The sequence below is a fragment of the Filicampus tigris genome, chromosome 4, assembly GCF_054856515.1.
Source record: "Filicampus tigris isolate MCC_2025a chromosome 4, RoL_Ftig_1.0, whole genome shotgun sequence".
Classification (NCBI taxonomy): domain Eukaryota; kingdom Metazoa; phylum Chordata; class Actinopteri; order Syngnathiformes; family Syngnathidae; genus Filicampus; species Filicampus tigris.
In genome coordinates, this window is record NC_141220.1 from 7,772,501 (window position 1) to 7,792,919 (window position 20,419).

The following is a 20,419-nucleotide window of genomic DNA, read 5'->3' on the forward strand; positions in this document are numbered from 1 at the left end:
CCACCCTTGACCTGGCTACCCTTCCGACCGCGACCCTCCGGCCATATTCATAAACATTGTCGGCCCCAGCCCCGTTCCACCCCCCCCCCCCCCCCCAAAAAAAAAGAAAAACATGTCCGTGATTGACGTTGACGATGGAGAGATGCTAACGGCAGAGGCTTTTTAAAGATCATTTGCTGGCTAATTTACAATTCGAACCCGCTGTGGACACACTTCAAATGCGCCAGTAGTACTTACCCAACTGCCTGTCCTTACTTGCATTGCGAGCCCCGGGGTTGGATTTGTCGTATTGTATGTATAATTATTTGGGTCCAACAGACGGCCAGAAGTCGCAGTCAACAAGTTACTTATTTATTTTCCACACTTCCCCTCTTTCACACTTCCCGTCCTTCAAAATAAAAGCATACCAGCAAACCACAATACACAGCAGGTTTGCTACGACGTATTTACGGAAGTAGGGAAGACGAGACAGAAGAAGTGCATGAACTCCACCTTGATGTGCCGGCGTCATTCTTGAGTGCTGCGCGCAGCTTGACCATACTCGTGGACACAAGTTGTTTTGAAACAGTTACGTTCCAAGTCGGGGGGCGTCGCTTCAAAAAGACAGCGACAACAATGGATATCGTGCCTGCTACAACCATAAAGGGACCGAGATGACTAGACGATGCATTTAATTTTATTGCGAAAACGATCTGGAAGGTGGCGGCTAAGGGGGAACGTGGGTGAGTATCTTCTTTTTACACATATGCCGCGTCCAAACTAGTTTGCTTTGCAGCAGCAACGAGCTGCGTGGTGCATTCTCTCCTCCGTGTGGGAAACTGTATGTCATCTCAACATGTGATACAATGGACCGATCAGAGCAACATCAATTCCTGATGTGTGCGTGGCATGTGTTGCAGACCTGTCGCCAACAGCGCAATGCGTCGGTCATGTGAATCAATGCAGCAGTTGTCGCTCGCGCCGACGTGGGAGTAGAAAGAAACCTAAAAAGAAGCCTTTCACAGAGTTGGCTGAGATGAAGTTTGGCCGACTCGCGAGCACGTCACACGCATGAGGGCCGTTTAGTGGGCTGGACTAAAATCCACTTCCGGCCATGCTTAATCCAGCCCTTTTTAAAAATTTGTCAGCCGACAATCGCCCCACCCACCCCCACCCCAAATATGGGCATCCGGCCGGGCCGGAGGGTCCGACCGGTCCGGCCCAGGGACGGACTGCCCAGCTCTGCAAACAGACGCACACGCACACACACACTCTCTCTCTTTCGCACACATACACACAGACATTCACACTAAGAAATCTGATGTGGCAAAGGAGCTGACTCATCTGCACGGCTCACCTGCATTAAATCCCTACACACGTGAGCCCATCCATTCCCTCCGTCATCTGATCCCCATCCTCAGCGGTCATTGTTACAATCAATCCGACATTTATGTCTTCCATCACATTTTCATACTCGTAAAACAACATTTTTGTGTGGTTTTTTTTTCTGAGAATTTGATGTAATGTGGTACTTCATTTGATCTTAAGTCAAGCCGTTGCTTGCCATTAGTGTGATGTCTTGTATAATCAAGTCATGAGTCAGCTGAGATTTGAATCAAATCAACCACTACAAAAGAGACATGCATTTGTTTTCACAATTTAAAACATTTCCTAGGTGTCAAAACTCCACGTTGTAGTACACATGTACACACTACACATGTTCTCATTAAAATACCCCAAGGAGTTGGAACTACGGAACACTTTACACAGTGCACACCCTGTTTGTTGCCTTGCTGCAACTAGCTGTTCAAAGTGTGTGTGTGGGGGGGGGGGGGGCTGTCTCGTGGATGTGAGCCATTCCTTATCCGGCCTCACTCATGTGTTGCTGGGCCAATGAGGACTAAAGGTGGAACCTGAGCTTTGTGACTCGGGAGGCTTGACAGGCATATGTTTTTCTTTTTGTTTTGAACTCGTTGAGCTGGTTATACACGACACTGTATATAGCACGCCATGAACATTGAAAATGACTCTAGATCTTCGCAGTATAGAAATAGGCAACCAAAGATTTACTCGGTTGTTGAATTTTACAGTTGAAAGCGGTCAGGCACTAAAGTGACCCAACTATCTGTGTACAGTGCAAGCAATGAACAAAATATTTTTCGTGATACTTTAACTCAAGATAGCCTCTTTTTACATGAATAAAATGACGATTATCCCCCCTCCTCCCTTTCTTTCTGTCATACTCACCGCTTACTGACTGTGTGTTTACAGATGAAGACGAGGGAATAGAGAGGGTGTGCGACACGCTGCTCATGTGCATTATCACCGTGTTGAACCAAGGCCTACGTAACGGTGGTGGTGTTGGCGATATCCTGAGAAGACCCTCCAAAGAGGTCAGATAAGGACAGATTTGTGCTCTACATAGATGACATTTGGCTTTCATTGGCTCATTTGCATTTTCTCTGTATTTTGCATGCCACTGGCCTTTCCAGGAACCGCTTTTTGCAGCCCGCGTGGTTTACGACCTGCTGTTCTTCTTTGTTGTAATCATCATTGTTCTCAACCTCATCTTTGGCGTAATCATCGACACCTTTGCCGATTTGAGGAGCGAGAAACAAAGGAAGGAGGAGATCCTGAAAACCACCTGTTTCATCTGTGGTGAGTCTAACTCTGTGGTCCATAAACCCTACAAATGATAGAGTAAGACAGGGGTCTTCAGTCCTGTTCCTCGAGGGCCGCCGTCCTGCCTGTTTTCCACCTCTCCTTGCTGCAACACACCTGGATCAAATGATCAGGATCATTATCCAGCCTCTGCAAAGCTTGATGATTATCTGATCGTTTGAATCAGGTGTGTTGCATCAGGAAGAGTTTGAAAACGGGCAGAGCAGCGGCCACGGGGGAACAGGATTGAAGGCCCCTAATGTAAGGGATGAGCCTATGCTTGCAAGTAATTGTATCAATGATGAGACATTCCCTTTCAGGTTTGGAAAGGGACAAATTTGACAACAAGACGGTGTCCTTTGAAGAGCACATCATGTCTGAGCACAACATGTGGCATTACCTTTACTTCTTGGTTCTGGTGAGAGTGAAGGATCCCACCGAATACACCGGTCCAGAAAGCTATGTTGCCCAGATGATAGCGGTCAGTATTACATGCACACACAGAAAGCGTTTGAAGTGCTTTCGAATACATTTGATGTGTTTATGATCTTTGCAAACAGATACAGTACAGTGAGAGTTTTTTTTGTTTGGTTTTTTTTTGGGTTGTTTTTGGCACCATTATGGAAAAACTACACAATCGATTTGCAGAAAGCTTGCTGGGGGGTTTGGCACAACCCATTGCTGCAAATCTACAGTAGATGAAATGAAATGAAATAAAAAAAAAAAAAAATTCTTAATGAACCAGAAAATAAGATGCTAACTGCAGACGATCTTTCACTTTTGCTAGTTTTCAGAATCACAGAATCTCGTTTCATTTTTTCTAGTGCATTTGCTTTTTGCACGTCCTTCATTAGTGGGAGGACGTGTACATGGTCGTGAGTTGTAGACATGTACGCCTCGACTGCGGAGTCGCAATCAAACAGAGACTGAGCCTCCAGGCCTGTGCCAAGTATCATTTCCTTCTTCTTTTACATGACTGGAGAAGAGACATGATTTCGTTGCTAAGGTAGTCTGCTGAGTTAGCCCTCAGGGAAAGAGTGTAGTTAAATAGTAATTAGACCCAGTCCAGCTCTATTAGCATCAGTGCACCAACTTGCAACACTAGCACACAGACCAGAACGTGAAGGAGGTAATGGCAGCTAAAGTTGTTATAGTTGCTTAATGGATTCAAATAAAGCCTCGCAGCATAATGGCACGTTTGGGATTGACTTTGATTTTGTGATTGGGCAAAGGAATGGTCAAGTTATAACGAGCAATTTGCATGACAGACACATGACACACTCAAGTTTAATATGCGTTGGCAGGGCTTCCGACTGCTATTAAAAATAACTAAATAAATAAACCAGTTTCAAGTGATAAGTAGGTATTTTTCATCCATCAATTCATTATCTATTGCACTTGTGCTCATTATATGATCTGGAGGCTATCCTAGCTGACTTCTGCCTTTACCTACTCAGAGGGCCCGGGAGCTAACCATCAAACATAGGCCCACTCCCAAACATTAACTGGGATGCTCAATTCGTTTTTCAACATTGACAAACAGATCAGCACACATATTTATGCATTTCATCAATCTTTAAAGGCGTCCCTGCTGGTGGCAATTCAATCACAGGGCACATGTAGAAAAGAAGAAAAAAAACTCAGACTTGCACCTTAGGACATGTTCGAGTCTTCACTTCACATAAGGAGCATGTTTAGGGGACAGTAGAGGTAACCTGAGTACATGGAGAACATGCCAAGGCCGCACTGAGATGGTCCAACAGAGATTTGGATTTGGATCTCCTGACTGTGAGGCAGATGTGCTGACCTAAAAGTATTGTCTTGAAATGCTTTGACTGTACTCTTTAGGGTTGGGACGATACACTTTTGTCCGATACTCGGATTACGATCCGAAACGTATTGCGATACCGAAATATTATAAAAATATATATTTAAGAAGCTGAAGCATGTGTTTCCAAAGTTTTAACTCAAGTGTCATTTGACATTTCAAGTGTCACGATTGAAAAGTGCATAAACTGATCCAGTAACTGTTCCTGACACACAGGAATGCAAGATAGATAAAAATGAAAAATATAAATAATACTCCAATCGCAAAGCTCAACTTAAAGTACCTCAAATGTTCCAAAAGTACGTTATAGAACGTGCAAAGCATAACATAAGTATTCTGCCCTCCATGAGCAGACTGAGTACAGTTTGGCAGTTTGCCGAAAAGTCCCCAAAAAGAGTCCAATGTTGCTGTTCCCAAGCCGTTTATCACACTCCAGTTGAAGTTAACTGTAAAACTAAACACAAACACACTCGTACATAAATCACAGTACTTTGTTTTAGTTCCCGAACGTAGGTAGCTGATGGCTAATTCACAATGAAAAGGCTATTAACTCGCTAACGAAAATTAGCGTGCTAATCGCGGCACTTGAATCCCTCAAACCAGGGGCACTTATTCACAAACGTTGCAGGAAGACACACAGAGAAGCATCCAAGCAATACTCACACGCATATGCTCTTCCTATGCTGCCAAAAAACAAGTTATAACTACGACACTCGATCATGATTTTCATGTACTCCTCAATGTAACGACAAGTATCTTCTTCTACTCCTTAATGTAACAACATGTATCCCAACACACTGCCCCCAAGTGGCCAAGTCGTGCACAGCTTTAAGAAAATGCTTTATCTGCCCGCCTACAGGAAGCCAGTTGCAGAAATGGATCAGCACAGTTGCATAGGATGGATTGGAAATTGTGGGTTAAGAAGTGACTGGTGAAGTGGAACATAGTCAAGTAGTTAATATTGTTCAGCTCATTCTCTACTGTCGAGCCCAAACCACATCACCGCCTGCAAGATTCCATTTAACCTAATCTGTCAGATAATGTGTGTGTATACGGTTGATTTGTTGGATGTGTCTTATAATACAGTATAAATGTTTTGTCCAATTGGTAGTTGAGGGGTTACCTTGAAACCATTGACCCCATGCTAGAAAAAGTTTCAGTACACGCCCGCCTTGACATGAGTGCATCGGGTTCGGTGGGACACAGATGATTTGTTGAAAAGCAACATTACTACAGTGTACACAGTGAGTGTATTGAACGTGCGTGTGCGGGTGTGTACATATGCTGGTGTTTGTGTGGAAAAGGACAGAAGCTACCCAGCAGGTACCGCATCAGCCGAGTTACATAACCCATCTCAAGTGGCCTGCTAATAGCTCAGCCTGCCGAGCACGTGCTCTCCTGTCCCTTTCGCTCACAAATACACGCGCGCAAAACACACTGTCATATTAGGAGCCTTTCATTTACCCGACAACACACATGCACACGTGTGCGTGCGAGAGAGAGAAAGAGAGAGAGATAGAGAGAGAGATTAAGTGAGAAAATTGACACAATCATCAGATCAAGTGTGAGTTTGAGTTGCCATTGTTTCCGCCGCTCTCGACACACAGAGCTTTGTTGGTCCATGCTCACTCATTTAACAGATGAGATTCTGGTGCCTTTCACACTCTGCTCCTACCAATCATGTTCCAGTCCTGGCATTTTATTGGCTTATCCATTCATTGTTGATATGTTTCCCTGTCAAGTGGCTTTTCCCGCTCTTATCAGTTTTCAAATTGTAATGAATTGATTCTATTTTCTTTTTTGGGGTTGTTCATTTCTAAACACCTGTCAAAGGTGTGAAATTTTCTGCTTTCTTTTGAACCTCATATGTTCAAGAAAGTGTTTCAGATTGGATTGTATTATACTTTTGTTTTATTTAGATCTAAAAATCAAATTTTTCAGATTGAGATTTCAAAATCAGTGCAGCCATTTTTGAATTTGTTGAATCGGTGATCAAATGACTGAAGCTGTGTTGTGCGGTGCTGTTTTGACCTGAGGCTCCTCAGAGTCTGCTCAAATATTTCTTGGCGTTTCCGCGTGTACAGTACACTGTGTACATTGATGGAGCGGTGAGTGTAGCAACCGTGAGGAGCACATGGAAATCTGTCAAAGCATGCTCACTTAGGTGTGGAAATTGATCGGTGGAGCAACATTGAAGCGAAGTGATTCAGGCAAAACGGCACTGAGCGGACGTGAAAAGCAAAAAGACAGATGCAAATCTTCAGATTGCCGACAGCCATGCTTCAGTATCTCGTCGATTAGCAACGGTGTTACAACAGAAACTTGCTTTCTTAGGTTTCGTAAATGCCTTATTGAAGTATCAAGACAGGAATCCTTCTCGGAGTTTGCGGTTTTGTGCAGAATCTGCAATTTTCCCCCTAACAGTGCAGTCGCCTTTTAAGAATCTGCTTGGACCCGTTTCGACTATAGCATAAAACATTGGCAAGAAAGCCCAAATCCTTTTGAGAATTCACTATCACTGCCCGCGCACGGCGTGATATTTTACAAAAAGAAGGCAATTGTGTTCGCAACAATTGGATTAAGATGTTTGTCCCATCTGAGTCAAATTATTCTGCCCATGTAACACTTTTAATCACATTATTTACCCAGAAGCATTTTTTGCTGCATTTTGTGACACGTGTTTTTTTTTTCTTCATTTTTCGATCTTCAAACTGCGATACATGACATAAAATAAATATGAGATATGACTGCAGTATTCTGAAAAATGACAGCGCTGTCACAAGGAAATCTTAGCTTAGCTTGCTCCAAAGTGCGTCTTCATGCCTAAATAGTGATTACGTACGTTTGAGTGTAACGTCACGTGATTATTGTGGAATATGTGAAAAAATAAGCGAGCGTGACAGTTGCTGCTGGACATTTTTTTTTTTCTCAAGAAGCCCTCATGTCCTCAAAGTACAGAAAACGTGGGTTCGATTCCGGGCTCTGCCTTTCCTGTGTGCAGTTTGCATGTTCTCCCCGTGCCTGTGTGAGTTTTTTCCAGGTACTCCGGTTTCCTCCCGCATTCCACAAACATGCTTGGTAGTTGAATTGAACGCTCTAGATTGTCCCTTGATGTCATTGTGAGTGTGAATGGTTGTTTGTCTTTGTGTGCCCGACGATTGGCTGGCATCCAGTTCAGGGTGTACCCCGCCGACTGCCCGAGGACGGCTCCGGCGCGCTTGCGACCCTCGTGGGGATAAGCGGTTCGGATAATGGATGGATGGGTTCATTTGGTTGCCAATTGGATAATTGCAATCATTTTAAACTTTGGCAACGGATTGCTTTTAGATATTTATCATTATCACATGTTTGTCAGTAGATTTGAATATGGCGGAGGATTCCTCTGATATTTCTTGGGTATTAACTCACTGATAAACCCTTCAAGACTTTACTTAGAGCCATATTCTACCATGCTCGTGAGAGATTTTATTTTGATCTTTTTACTCAACCTTTATTTATCCGGGTAATGCAGAATAAATTATTTTTTGCAACGGTGACTTGGATGAAACCGGTCAGTGGTGCAAAAGAGGTTGCGGACTTCTAATTACCGTTGCCCTGACCTCCAAAAATGCACTCAGTCATAACTGCAGTATTCAGATTGAATTACTTTCATTATATGTATTCTCGAATGAATTTAAAAAGTGCAATTGAAGTTTGGAGTGGGCAATATGGGCAAAATAAAAAAAATCTTTATTAAAAAACAAAACAGTAATTTGACAATATTCTCTAGAAAATACTGCAAATCTGCACTTGCCTCACAGAACAATTACGGAGAGACAACAGCAGTTCTCGTTGTACAGCAGCTCATTGGACAACGATCTTTTTTCACCATGAAGAACTTCAAATTATGTCCAGGCTAAATGGGGTGTTTTCAGTGAGTTTTGCGGATATTTCCGGCAATTTATTTCACCCAGTTTCTCCCTATTGAGAGAAATGAGCAACTTTCATGTGAGGTATGCAAAGGTCTACCACTTTCAGCAAGTACAGCAGTCAGAATAAAAAATAAATATGACAAAAATATATTAGATTTGATATATGGGGATTTGTGCCGCATATGTCACCCTGGAACATGTAACATGTAATTTGTGGATTGTCCTTAAGCGAAATAGAGCTGTTAGTTATTGCAAATACATTTGGAGTGACAACAAATGCAGCCGCGATCTTTTGGCAGATATACATAGTTCCTGAACTGTGCCTACACATATTACACGTGACGTAGTCGCTAATGTCGCTATGATGCAGAGTACGAACATATAAGAATTGATTGTTACACATATAGCGAACATCCGGCAAACTTTTAGCCGCTCGCATAAAGCAATGTCTCGCCAACTTTTACATGCTTTGTCAGTGGTATAGTGCGAGATTGCTCAACTTGGCGAGAGTTTCATGTGTGTTGCTCACCTTCACTTTTTTTTCGAGGGAGCTGTGCTGGCAGAGTCACAAAGTCACGTGATCCTTCGTGGTGGAACACGTTTCGGCGAATTGCTCTACGCGGCGACCGTTTTTCGGCACATCTTCCAATGTTTCCAATTCTTTTTGGGACTGTCGTCTGTCTTGTCAAACCCTGAATGATTTCCAGGCTTATGGCGTGGACAAGTCCATATTTGAAAAAAATCTCCTTCCCTCGACTGGATCCCGCCGAGTCACGTGACTGATTCCTGTCCGCTGATTCACAGAATGAAGACTTATCACTTCCTCTTCCTTTGCTGTCTAGTACGCTGATTTACCGAATGAGGATTTCATCACTTCCTCCTAATTTACGGCCAGTGAATGGATCCATCCATTTATGTACGGGTCTGTTTTAGAGACAGTATTAATACTTGAACTTGTAAAATTGCACATTGTGAAAGCAACTTTGAGGGTAATATCAAGAACGATATAGTGTATATCGCCCACCCCTAACCGGAGCCGTCAATTCAATGACATTTGCAAGTCCCAGGACAAATCTGCATTCCATGATTTGAGGTCAACCGATTCTTTCAGTAAATGAAACCTTTTTCGTCTTTCTGCGTTCATTCTCATCTTGTGTGCGGGCAGTGTAGCAAGTCTGGATGGGTGAATACGCGGAAATTGAAAGTCCAGACGTTTAAAAGGACTTGGGCGTGAACGGGAGAATATGGCCTTTATCGTGTGCCAGTCCACCCTCTGCATCTCACACCGATCTTTTTTTTTTTTTTTCATGTCTGAGATATATCCTTATATAATCGTAGGTGGGAGAATACCTCACTCCTCCTACAGAACACGCCGTGGCGGTGCCAGTCGCATCCCACTCACGGCACCATTTAAGTCATTCTTATCACAAGTGGCCAAGAAATATTACACAAGATCAGATGATGACAGTTTCTCTACATGAAGCAATGTCTCTCACTCACGACACGTTCATGCAGATGCACACCCACACATGTACACACACAGACACACTTTGTATCGCAGGTCCAAGTCCATGACATAATGCCTGCCAGCGGCTCGTTTTATTTTCCTCAGTGAATTTTTACGGTGGAAAAAAAAAAACGTCAGACAAGATGAGCAAGTGTGTACGATTTTTTTGGGGTTTTTTTGTTCAAGGGCTACAGTTATAAAACTGACAGATGGTCATCATCAAATATTTTTTCAATTATTTAAAGTTAATTTAAAGTTGGAAGTTAACGCAGACATTTTTTTTTTTTCAAGAATATGTTCTATGCAAGCCCACTAGTTGAAACAGGGTATTCTGATAAATATTGCGTATGTGGAATAGGTGTGAATCCACTCGTTTTTAGCCATCTCTGGGGGCGGCCATTTTGTCTTCTGTCGACTGAAAAGGACATCACAACTGCTCACAACAACCAATCACGGCTCAGATTCAGAAAACAGGTCAGCCGCGATTGGTCGTTATGAGCAGTTGTGATGTCATTTTCAGAAGACAAAATGGCCGCCCCCAGAGATGGCTAAAAACGAGTGCATTTTGCTGCTTAACTTGTATTCCACAAACGCAAAATGAATCAGAATGCCGTGTTTCAACGAGTGGGCCTGCTGGGAACATATTCTTGAAAAAAATATGTTTGGGTTGACTTTCTCTTTAACTATAAATTATTAGGCAATAATTATGTAATAAAACACATTTAAATGTTTATTTTACCCATTTTTGTTCATGTAATATTTGAACCATTTAGTACATTATGTAAGTTAATATGAAATGGCTAAATAATGACCAAAATATATTTCACGGAAACAATTTTGAGAAAAATTTAGTTAAATAAAGGCGACAAATGTTACAGGACTCTTGGAAGGGACTCAAATGTAAATGCTTAGCTCTTAAAAAAGAGAGCAGAGCATATGTGGCCTGTTGCCATAATTTGCCCCCCTCTCATTTGCACTAATGCTATTGTGCGCTCAAAGGTTGGGGTTCATTCAACTGCAGATTTTTTTTTAGGGTGTGTATTTATTTACTTTTATCCGAACAACCAAATACCTTTGTTTTGGGTAAAAAGAAAACACTCACAAATATTGGGTGACGTCGGGTAGTCACACACAATTTCTAAACAGATGTCAATTTCCACGTGCATCAATGTCTCTCTTATGTCACTCATAAAAAAAGTAACACTCATGTCCAATTTGAGCTCTCGATCGAGGATAGTGACTCACATCCACATGCAAATGGCAGTTATTGGTCGGTGAGTGCATGACCACGATTGACCGCTGCCCGTCGCCAAAAAGGCTGTCACGCCCAAGTGCAACGCGAAGAGCAGCTTCCTTGCTTAGACGATGATTTAGATGAAAAGCGGTTGTCAGTTGCTAACGCCTCCATGTTGACTCTTCCCCTGCAGCCGGTCCGAAGTGCTGTAACCCTCCGTGAATCACAGCCTGCTTGGGGCCGACTGCGCCAAAATTGCCACCGCCGCTGCCGTCTCCTTGACATTCTGACTGGGCTCTAATTCGACCGTTCTCCACTCCGTCCTTCTCACAGTTTCTCTCGCACCCTATCTCTCCTTCATCTCGCAGGAAAAGAACTTGGAGTGGTTCCCCCGAATGAGGGCCATGTCTCTGGTGAGCAAGGAGGGGGATAACGAGCAGAATGAGATGCGATCGCTGCAGGAGAAACTGGAGAGCTCCGTCACGCTGGTAGCGCAGCTCTCCGCCCAGCTGTCTGAGCTCAAGGAGCAGGTAAAGAGCCATTTTCACACTCTCCTCGTCTTACTATTACCGTACGCCGCCATATTAGCTCGAGCCTCTTTTGACCTGAAAAACAGAAGCGGGCCAAGAGGTCACAGGAAATCCTGAGTGGCCTCTCACTTCTCAAATGTGACCATAAATCGTCTTTGAACCAACCAAGGGACCTTAATGGCGATGTCTTAATACTAATGATGTAATAATAACTTCTGTGGCATGACTTGTAACCTTAAGGACCAAAAATACTTACATATTTTTCACACCAAATATTGGTATTTCAAGAACTATTTGGAAATGAAAAATATAGCTGAAAAAAAAGAGAGATAAATAATGAACTTATGAATAATTTGTGGTTAAAAATAGTGTATGTATGTCATCTTAAAAATGTATTCTTCATCTTAAAATTTGTATAATTTTTTTTTTTTTTTTTTACATGGATGCTACTTTTTAAATAGGTTTTAAAATCTTACTGTAGGCACCCCCTGAACTGCCTTCACGTACCCCCAGGGGTATGCGTCTCCCCCATTTGAGAAGCCCGGTTCTAACTTGACAGTTTTTGGCCCACATGTGGATAAAATCACGCCGCACCAATGAGTAGCTGGCATCAGCGTCCACCCTACCGCTTCACTCCTGACATTGGTCAGTCTACCACCTCTTTGTACAATATGTGTCCATATAATGACAACCAAGACTTTCTATTTTATCCCATGCTATTTGTTGTCGCTCCCATTTCTTGCAGACATTAGTCAGGCTATATGCCAGTCATTACACGCACCACCAGCGACTGGGCCGCATGTCACTCCCACTTCATGCTGGCATTAGTCGTCAACAACTACCGAGAGCATTAAGGATCGCAATTAAGTTGAAACGTAACAATCACCTCGTTGATAGGACAGCACCCAGCCCGAGTCAAGTCTCAGCCAAATGTCCCAAATGTGACCCCAACTTCTCTATCCAGCTTTCAGACCTTTGACAGGTTAAAAGCGAGCCTCGGGCCGTGTGGATGACTAGGCTGACGCAAGCGTGACGGCTGGCTGCCGTCACCTGCCTCCGCGGCATGTGATGGCGGTCACAGGCTTGTCCTTGTTCCTCTTGCGACAGACACGTCAACGTAACGTAACGCTCGCTGGGGGAGGTTGGCGCTTCAAAGAAACAACACAACAACCTCCCGATGCGGTCGTGACCGTCACATCGACCGGCTGATCCCTGTTATCCTGTGTCCCATGCCTACTTTGTGCGCAAAGAAAAATCCTCCGCATGCTTGTTTGTCCTCCGCAGATGACCGAGCAGAGGAAGCACAAGCAGAGGCAAGGATTAATGGGTCCTCCGCAGAAAAACCATCGCCTCTTAAATCCCTAACAGGACACAATGGATGGACTTTCCCACTGTGAGGAAAAATGCATACATGCACACCTGTGGTTACATCAACGCTGACAGACTATTTGTCGCAAAGTGCCTTTTGTATGACAACGCACCCCGAGCAACGTGCCGTTTAGGGCGAACTATACAGGTTGCCTTGCACACTTGCATGCGGAGCGGGTCGACTCTGTGAATGATTGAGCGGACTTGGCACGCATCTGCCGGCGTGCTGTTGCTGTGGCCAGCAGAGGGTGAAGGGAATTGTTATGCTAAGATTAGTTCTTTGCCGTCTCAGCCCGAATGCCTTCGTTTTTCTTGATGTCGTCAGATCAGAAAGTGGACTACTGGTACCGAGGTCCGTGCTTAGCTGTGAGCTGCGAGCTGTCCTTATTTCCTTTTAGATTTCTGGTAAGAACTTTTTAATAACTGGAGTATTCCTTTTTTTTTTTTTTTTTCTTTTTTTTTTTACATTTTTGAATTGCAATCTTTGCTGCCTTACCTTTGTTTTAAAACTGGATTGTCATTTGTTTAAAATGCACTTTTTTTGCATACAAAGGGCCGAAACCTGGCCAGTTTGGGGGTATTGCCTTTGACTATGATGCATTCACTGCACCACATTTTTTTCTCATTCAGTCAGCTTTCCACAGAGCAACAATTGAATGTGAATCAAATCGATAGTTATTACTTGAAACATGATTTTACTTCTAAATTGTACATGGGCATAGCATGTTGTAATGACTGGAGACAATAAGGACATGGATTTTTATTGGGATGTCAAAAAGTAATATACTATAAGTTTGTGTCCTCTTCTACTCTTTCTTAAACCTTGTGTCTGTTTAAATAAAGTATATAAATATATATATATATTAATATGGTGAAGGCTTGTGTGACATTTTCTCCATTTTGTTTCCAAAACAACTTTTCCATGAACAGAACGGGGGCCGCCTTCATTCAGGCCTCACTTTATTTGAACTCCAGCATTGGGTTACTTCTCTAATTTTAGACGTGAAACTCTCATCTTGTCGTGCGAGCCGTTTCATTCGCGTTGCCAACTGACATGCAAGAACTCTCCACCGGTCCAGACTTTTGATGTCACTTGCCAGGCGTGTTTAAATGCGGAAAGTCATTTAATGCACCTTTTTGTTGCCCTGCCATTGACTGGCAACCGTTCCACGATGTACGCACAAGATGTGCGATCGGCTGCAGCTCACCAGCAACCCCAAGGAGAGGGCAAGCATTGCAGAAAATAGAAGTCTCACTTTCCGAGTGGGAATTCTCCACAAATTCAGCCTACTCTGAACCGTCAAGCCTTATTGTCTAGCTTTTTAGCCATGACCGAGTACTTACTAATGAAGTCTTCCAAGTATTGGAAGTGTGGTTATTTTCCCCAAATATTCAGCTGGTTTAGTCAATTCAACCTGTTTCCTTGGAGGAAGGCTGCATATTAGTGCTTCGTAACTGGTAAAGGGAACTTCTACTCGTATCACCAGCCACAATTTATCATGTTGACAAAAAGCTATTCATTTAATTAAAAAAAAAAATCTTGATACACAAGCTGTGTATTCACTTTTATGGAGAGTTTTTTTTTTTTTTTTTTTATTTGAATTCAGGCTCGAGGAGTGAAAGAGTTCTCTGGTATCACTGCCGACAACCGAGTATTGTGCTGGAGACATGATCCCTCGAAGCACCACGAGTAAAATCTCAATTCACTAATCAATGACAATTTGCCCAAATATGAGGCCTAAATGCAGACGTGTGTCGCTGCAAAAGAGCAGCAGTGATAGCAAAAGCTAAAGTTGTAGTATAATGACGAGCATCTCGGACCAAAAGTGGAACTTGGAAAGTGGGAAAGCGCAGCACACATCTCTGCCTTGGCTGCTTACAGTATGTCTTATCTCGCAGTCATCATTTCCTCTTCGTTTGCCCCTGCACTTCCATCCCGTGTTTTTTTTGTAACCCATTTTTAGCCATTTTTGATCATGTTCAAGTTTGAAACGCTTACATGAATTACTCATCATCAGAGTTAAGGGTGTTTGTAAATTTTTTAATTCCTGTATATGTTCACTTAAATGACATTTAAATGTTTTTTTAAACTTTGCCCTTCTGTTAATTTACGATTTTAGACCCTGGAATAGATAAATCCAATCGCCATAATTTAATAATAATACCAAATAGGAGGTTGGCTGCATCCCAGAGTGCACAGTGTCCACTTGAACGAGTCCTCTGTATTCCAGACAACGCTAAACCCGTTTGACGTCACTCACTCTGTATGGCTCCAACAATAATCCTTCATCAAGAGATTTTCCTCTAATGGTGAAAAACAACTCCATGTAATTACAATATATTTGAAACAACATTAGGCACGTCGTATTTGCCACCATTACAACAGAATTCTTGTAAATGTTCTCACTGTCGGAAAGACAAAGCAATATGCTCACTATTTAGGTATTTGAATTTGTTTTTGCGCCGACTAGTCAGAAGAATTGCACACTGCAGCCATTTATTAGCATGTGCGTCCACAGTATGAAGCGACACCAATGCAAAGCTCTTCATGCGTCACCATCTTCACGTTTGTCCTTGTGTAACCCAGAAGATGAACGCATCCCACAATCCTGTCCTGCCGCTTACCTTCTGCAGGGATCCCCGTCCCACCCCGCCCCTCCCATCCTGCCTTTGGTTTGCTGTTTACACCAGCAGGCCTGCGTCTGCTCCTGCTGCCCGTGACAGCCATTAAATTTAGCCCACGCAGAGACACTTTAGTGAGCAGCTGTTACTGCGTGGACAAGACGGATAAAGTGCAGCGATCATTGAACAAGGTGGTGTCAGAAAGAAAAAGCATGCGAGGGGATATCTCTGTCAAGGACATCATTCACGATTACCTCACACACGCACGCGACTGAAATGCTCTTGCAGACTACAGATTTTGGGGGTTTTTTTGTCACTCACAGCACTGAAATACTCGCGTTCAAACTTCCAAAACGCATTACAGCTATGCTCGCACACACTACTGACTTTTTTTCACTCATATAAACCACTGAAATGCTCTCTCACACTCTACTAAAACACTCTCCGACACTATTGAACCTTTTCACTCAAATACACTACTGAAATGCTCTCACACATGACTAAAACTTTGATACACACAACTTTTTTACTTTTCAAAGTACTGACATTTTTTTTCCATTCCCACACTACCGAAATGCCCAATCACACTTCTAAAAAGCTCTCACGAGCTAATGTAATTTTTTACTTTCAAACACTTTCGAAATGTGCTCACAGGCACTACTGAAACACTCTCACACATGCTAGTTGAAGATGAAGTCAACCCAAACATACACGTTCTATGCAGGCCCACTAGCACGGCATTCAGATTAATACTGCGTTTGTAGAATACCAGAAATCCACTCGTTTTTAGTCTGGGGGGCGGCCATTTTGTCACTTCTGTCGACTGAAAATGACATCACAACTGCTCAGGGCTCAGGTAACGACCAATCATGGCTCAGCTTCAGAAAACAGGTGAGCCGTGATTGGTCGTTATCTCAGCCCTGCCTGAGTAACTGTGGCATCTTCAGTTGTGACAAAAATGGCCGCCCCCTGAGATGGCTAAAAGTGGGTGCATTTTACTGCTTAACTTGTATTCCACAAACGCAATATTAATCAGAATGCCATATTTTAACTAGCGGGCCTGCATGGAACATATTAAAAAATATATTTGGGTCGCGTGTTTCAATATTTACTATGAGTGTGGTTCATTATGATGTGTGATATCATTTTAGTAGTTTATGCTACTGGCCTACCGAGGGCGTATGATGTTGCGAGACCCGAAACACCCGATGACCCCGGGATACATCACTGAAGATGCGTCCCGGTGCATCCAGGAGGTGTTTCTTGAATGGGTGGTGGATTTCAGTAGTGCGTGTGAGAGCATTTAACTCGACATTTTTGTCACTTCTAATGTGTGTGTGCATGTTTCAGTAGCATGTGAGAGACAAAAATTTCAGGAGTGTGTATGAAAGTGTTTCAGTAGTGCAGCGGGCAAAAATAACAGGCTGATTTCTGCATGACTAAACATACAATGCGGAAAGTGTTCTGTAATTCTTGAGCCTTGGGATATTTTGACAAAAACACATCAAGTCGTAGTCATTTAGGACCTATTTTGAATTGTTTGAAAATATACTTGTTTTGTAATATGTTGATTACCGGTAATTAATATGATTGTATTATGTGATGTCCTCCTGAGCCACACGAGCGGGTGTGATGCAGTCCTATTGTGAACTGCTCCTATACTAAACACATACTAGTGGATATGCTTTGATTGTACCTGATTTTGTAAGACTAGAGTTTGAATACATAGAAAATGCCTCTTTCTTTGAAATGAAAATAGAGAACCAAGCGAGTAGAGACAATGTGATTCCGTATTTTTTTCCTTTTTGCAAAGTACAATGGTAAAGATTATTCTTAAATACATTTTTGGTGCAGCGGATATCTTGCATTGGCTTGTTAATTTGCGCAGGCGCATGCGTTTACTTCCTAAATATTATTTTCTATAGTTCATGCAATCCATTTTCTAACGTGCTTTTTCCTCATGAGGGTCACAAGTAGGCTGTAGCTTGTAATAATTTTGACTCTAGATTGAACCTAACGTATGTTTTTGGCATGAGGGAGGAAGCCGTGACAAAGTTGTGGCCAGTGGATAATGTGGAACAGAAATATCCAACACTGGAGGAAGTCGAGTGGAACAACTCCAAGTGGTTTAACACGTTTTGTCAAATTGTGCAGCAGAAGTCTGTGTTTTCCGTTTCAAGAATCACAGTTGTATCATCACTGGTCACCCCAAGCAACATTCGGCAGCGTTTTTGTGTTAAAAGATCAAGTGAGCTCACATTTGATTGTTGCAGGGGGCAAAAGGTTCCTCCTCAGTGTCCTTTAAATAAGCGTGTCCCCGTGACGACAGGCGTGTGACTTGCTGTGTCTAAGTCTTTTGTAGTCACATGATGTGTCATGACCACAAAACAACACGAGCACAAAGGTGCCAGCCCTTGTAGCGTGATGCTCATTTCATTATTTTCATGTAAACAATTTTTAGTGTTGAACATAACGTTGATAACAGACCCGTGCCAAGCTGTACGTCCGCCGCTCCCAACCTCGACCTAGGTTACGAGACTGATTTCCGATGCGCCAGCGCTGATGACGAATTGCCACGACAGGGCAATCTTTAAGGAAACATTAGAGTTCATTTGCTATGAGAAGTCACACTTGTCGTTTCTGAATGAGCACTTACGATCGCAGTCAAATATATGCGAGTTGGAATAGAGATCACATTGTCTCTTGCTGATGTCACGCGTTAGTCAAACCTTTGGTTTCAGGCTTTGAAAGCATGATATTGATATTGAAGAAAACCACGAGGCTCTCTTTGCGCTTTGTGAAAAGATTTTACTTTGCGCATCTGATTAGAGTTGGTAGCTACATGCGGGGCCACCTGAACACGGAACACACAAAAGGCTCATTGAATACACGTGAGGCTCTTCTCGCTCATTCTCGCTTAGCTTAGCCCTGCCTACATGCTTGGTAACAAAACTATATATTATAGTATACTGTATACGGCGCACATAATTATTGACACCCCTGGTTAAGATGTCTTTAAAAGTCTTAAAAAATATATCTCTTTTTTTTAAATAGCAGAAGCACACTCTCATCCTGGAAATTGTAAACATGGTTGACCAGTCGCAGAATCAAACTCCTCCCATAGCCATCTCAGTCCCCAGACCTCAACCCCATTGAAAACCTGTGGAGGGGGCTAAAGAGGTCGCTGGATGATTTGGAGAGATTGTGCATAGAGGAATGTTCTTAAGATCCCTCTGCTCATGGTCCAAAGCAATATTCATATATTCATAGTCAGCTAAATTCTTCAAAACTCACTGGACAGTGCTTCACAATGCAGATGGACAATGACCCAAAACATGTTGCGAAAGACACCGAAGCATTTTTAAAGGCAAAGAAGTGGAATCTTCTGCAAAAGCCAAGTCAATCGCCTGACCCGAATCCGATTGAACATGCATTTCACTTGCTGAAGGCAAAAATGAGACGAATATGCCCAAAGAACAAGCAGGAACTGAAGACAGCTGCAACAGAGGCCTGGCAGAGCATCACCAGAGACGAAAGCTAGCGTCTGGTGATGTCCAGGGGTTCGAGACTTCAGGCTGTCCTTCGCAAAGGATTTGCGACAAAGTATTGTCGCAAAGGATTTGCGACAAAGTATTGTCGCAAAGGATTTGCGACAAAGTATTGTCGCAAAGGATTTGCGACAAAGTATTGTCGCAAAGGATTTGCGACAAAGTATTGTCGCAAAGGATTTGCGACAAAGTATTGTCGCAAATCATTTGCGACAAAGTATTGTCGCAAAGGTGACCATCTGATTTGTGGTTATTTTTGTTTGTCCAATTCCTTAATGACTTTTGAAAAGGTGGAGCCACATGTAAAATGTGTTGTAATTCCCACAGGGTTCACCTGATTTGGATGGAAATACCCTCAAATGAAAGCTCAGAGTCCGCACTTCAAGCATATCTTGATTGTTTCATTTCAAATCGATTGTGGCCTTTCTCCCCCTCATGCGCACAAAATGCCGACATGAATTGGTACCAGGACTTTGTTTGAGAAGCAACAGGTCACATTCAGTATGAGACAGTTTGCTTGTTACAATCCCGCTGCCTGCCAGAGTACCCCTTTCCTTCCCGTCCTCATCTGCATCAGTACTGTCTCTCTTTGTGGCCACGGTACTGTAATTTGACGTCAGCGGACAATCGGAGTCATGTTGGTGGCCTGGCACACTCCCCCGGAATCCCAAAGTGCAATTCTGAACCCCACACGAAGACAATTCATTGTTGCAGTGTGCTGAGGTTGCTCATGTTGCATATTTTCCTCACATTCCGTCCAATGATGCCCATTGCAAGGATTCAGTAGCTATCAGAAATAATACCTTTGATCGAAAATGGTAAAAATGTATTCATTTAACAGTACAGTAAGTTTATTATTGTGGTTGTACTATGCACTGGTTTAATACAGGGAGCCCTTCACTGTCTAGTATAGCTAAAGGAAGGTAAAAATAAAGCTATAAATAAAATAAAATGTTGAAAAAAACACCTCTTTGTTAAATGAATACCTGTGCCTGAAAATGAAAGGTCTTTCTTTTGTTGGAACTCATTATATTGTAGAAGTGTACTTGAAGTGGAAGTCAGTCAACCCAATCATTTTTTTCAAGAATATGCTCTATGCAGGCCCACTCGTTGAAACAAGGCATTCTGATTAGTATGAAATATGAGTTAAGCAGCAAAATCCATTTATCCGTTTTTCGCCATCTCAGGGGTCGGCCATATTGTCACTTCTGTCTACTGAAAATGACATCAC

At 42.7% G+C, this 20,419-nt stretch overlaps 1 protein-coding gene across 3 annotated transcripts in view; it reads left to right on the forward strand.

The window, feature by feature from the left end:
• itpr2 (inositol 1,4,5-trisphosphate receptor, type 2) overlaps positions 1-13,894 on the forward strand; it is a 79,234-nt gene extending 65,340 nt beyond the window's left edge. For all 3 annotated transcript variants that reach the window (XM_086027735.1, XM_086027736.1, XM_086027737.1), the window contains 5 exons: positions 2,251-2,372; positions 2,472-2,637; positions 2,961-3,121; positions 11,489-11,650; positions 12,935-13,894. In XM_086027735.1, coding sequence (XP_085883861.1) covers positions 2,251-2,372; positions 2,472-2,637; positions 2,961-3,121; positions 11,489-11,650; positions 12,935-13,015 — 692 coding nt within the window. In that variant the 3' untranslated portion in view covers positions 13,016-13,894. The remainder of the gene's footprint in view (positions 1-2,250; positions 2,373-2,471; positions 2,638-2,960; positions 3,122-11,488; positions 11,651-12,934) is intronic.
• The last annotated feature ends 6,525 nt before the right edge of the window (positions 13,895-20,419 follow it).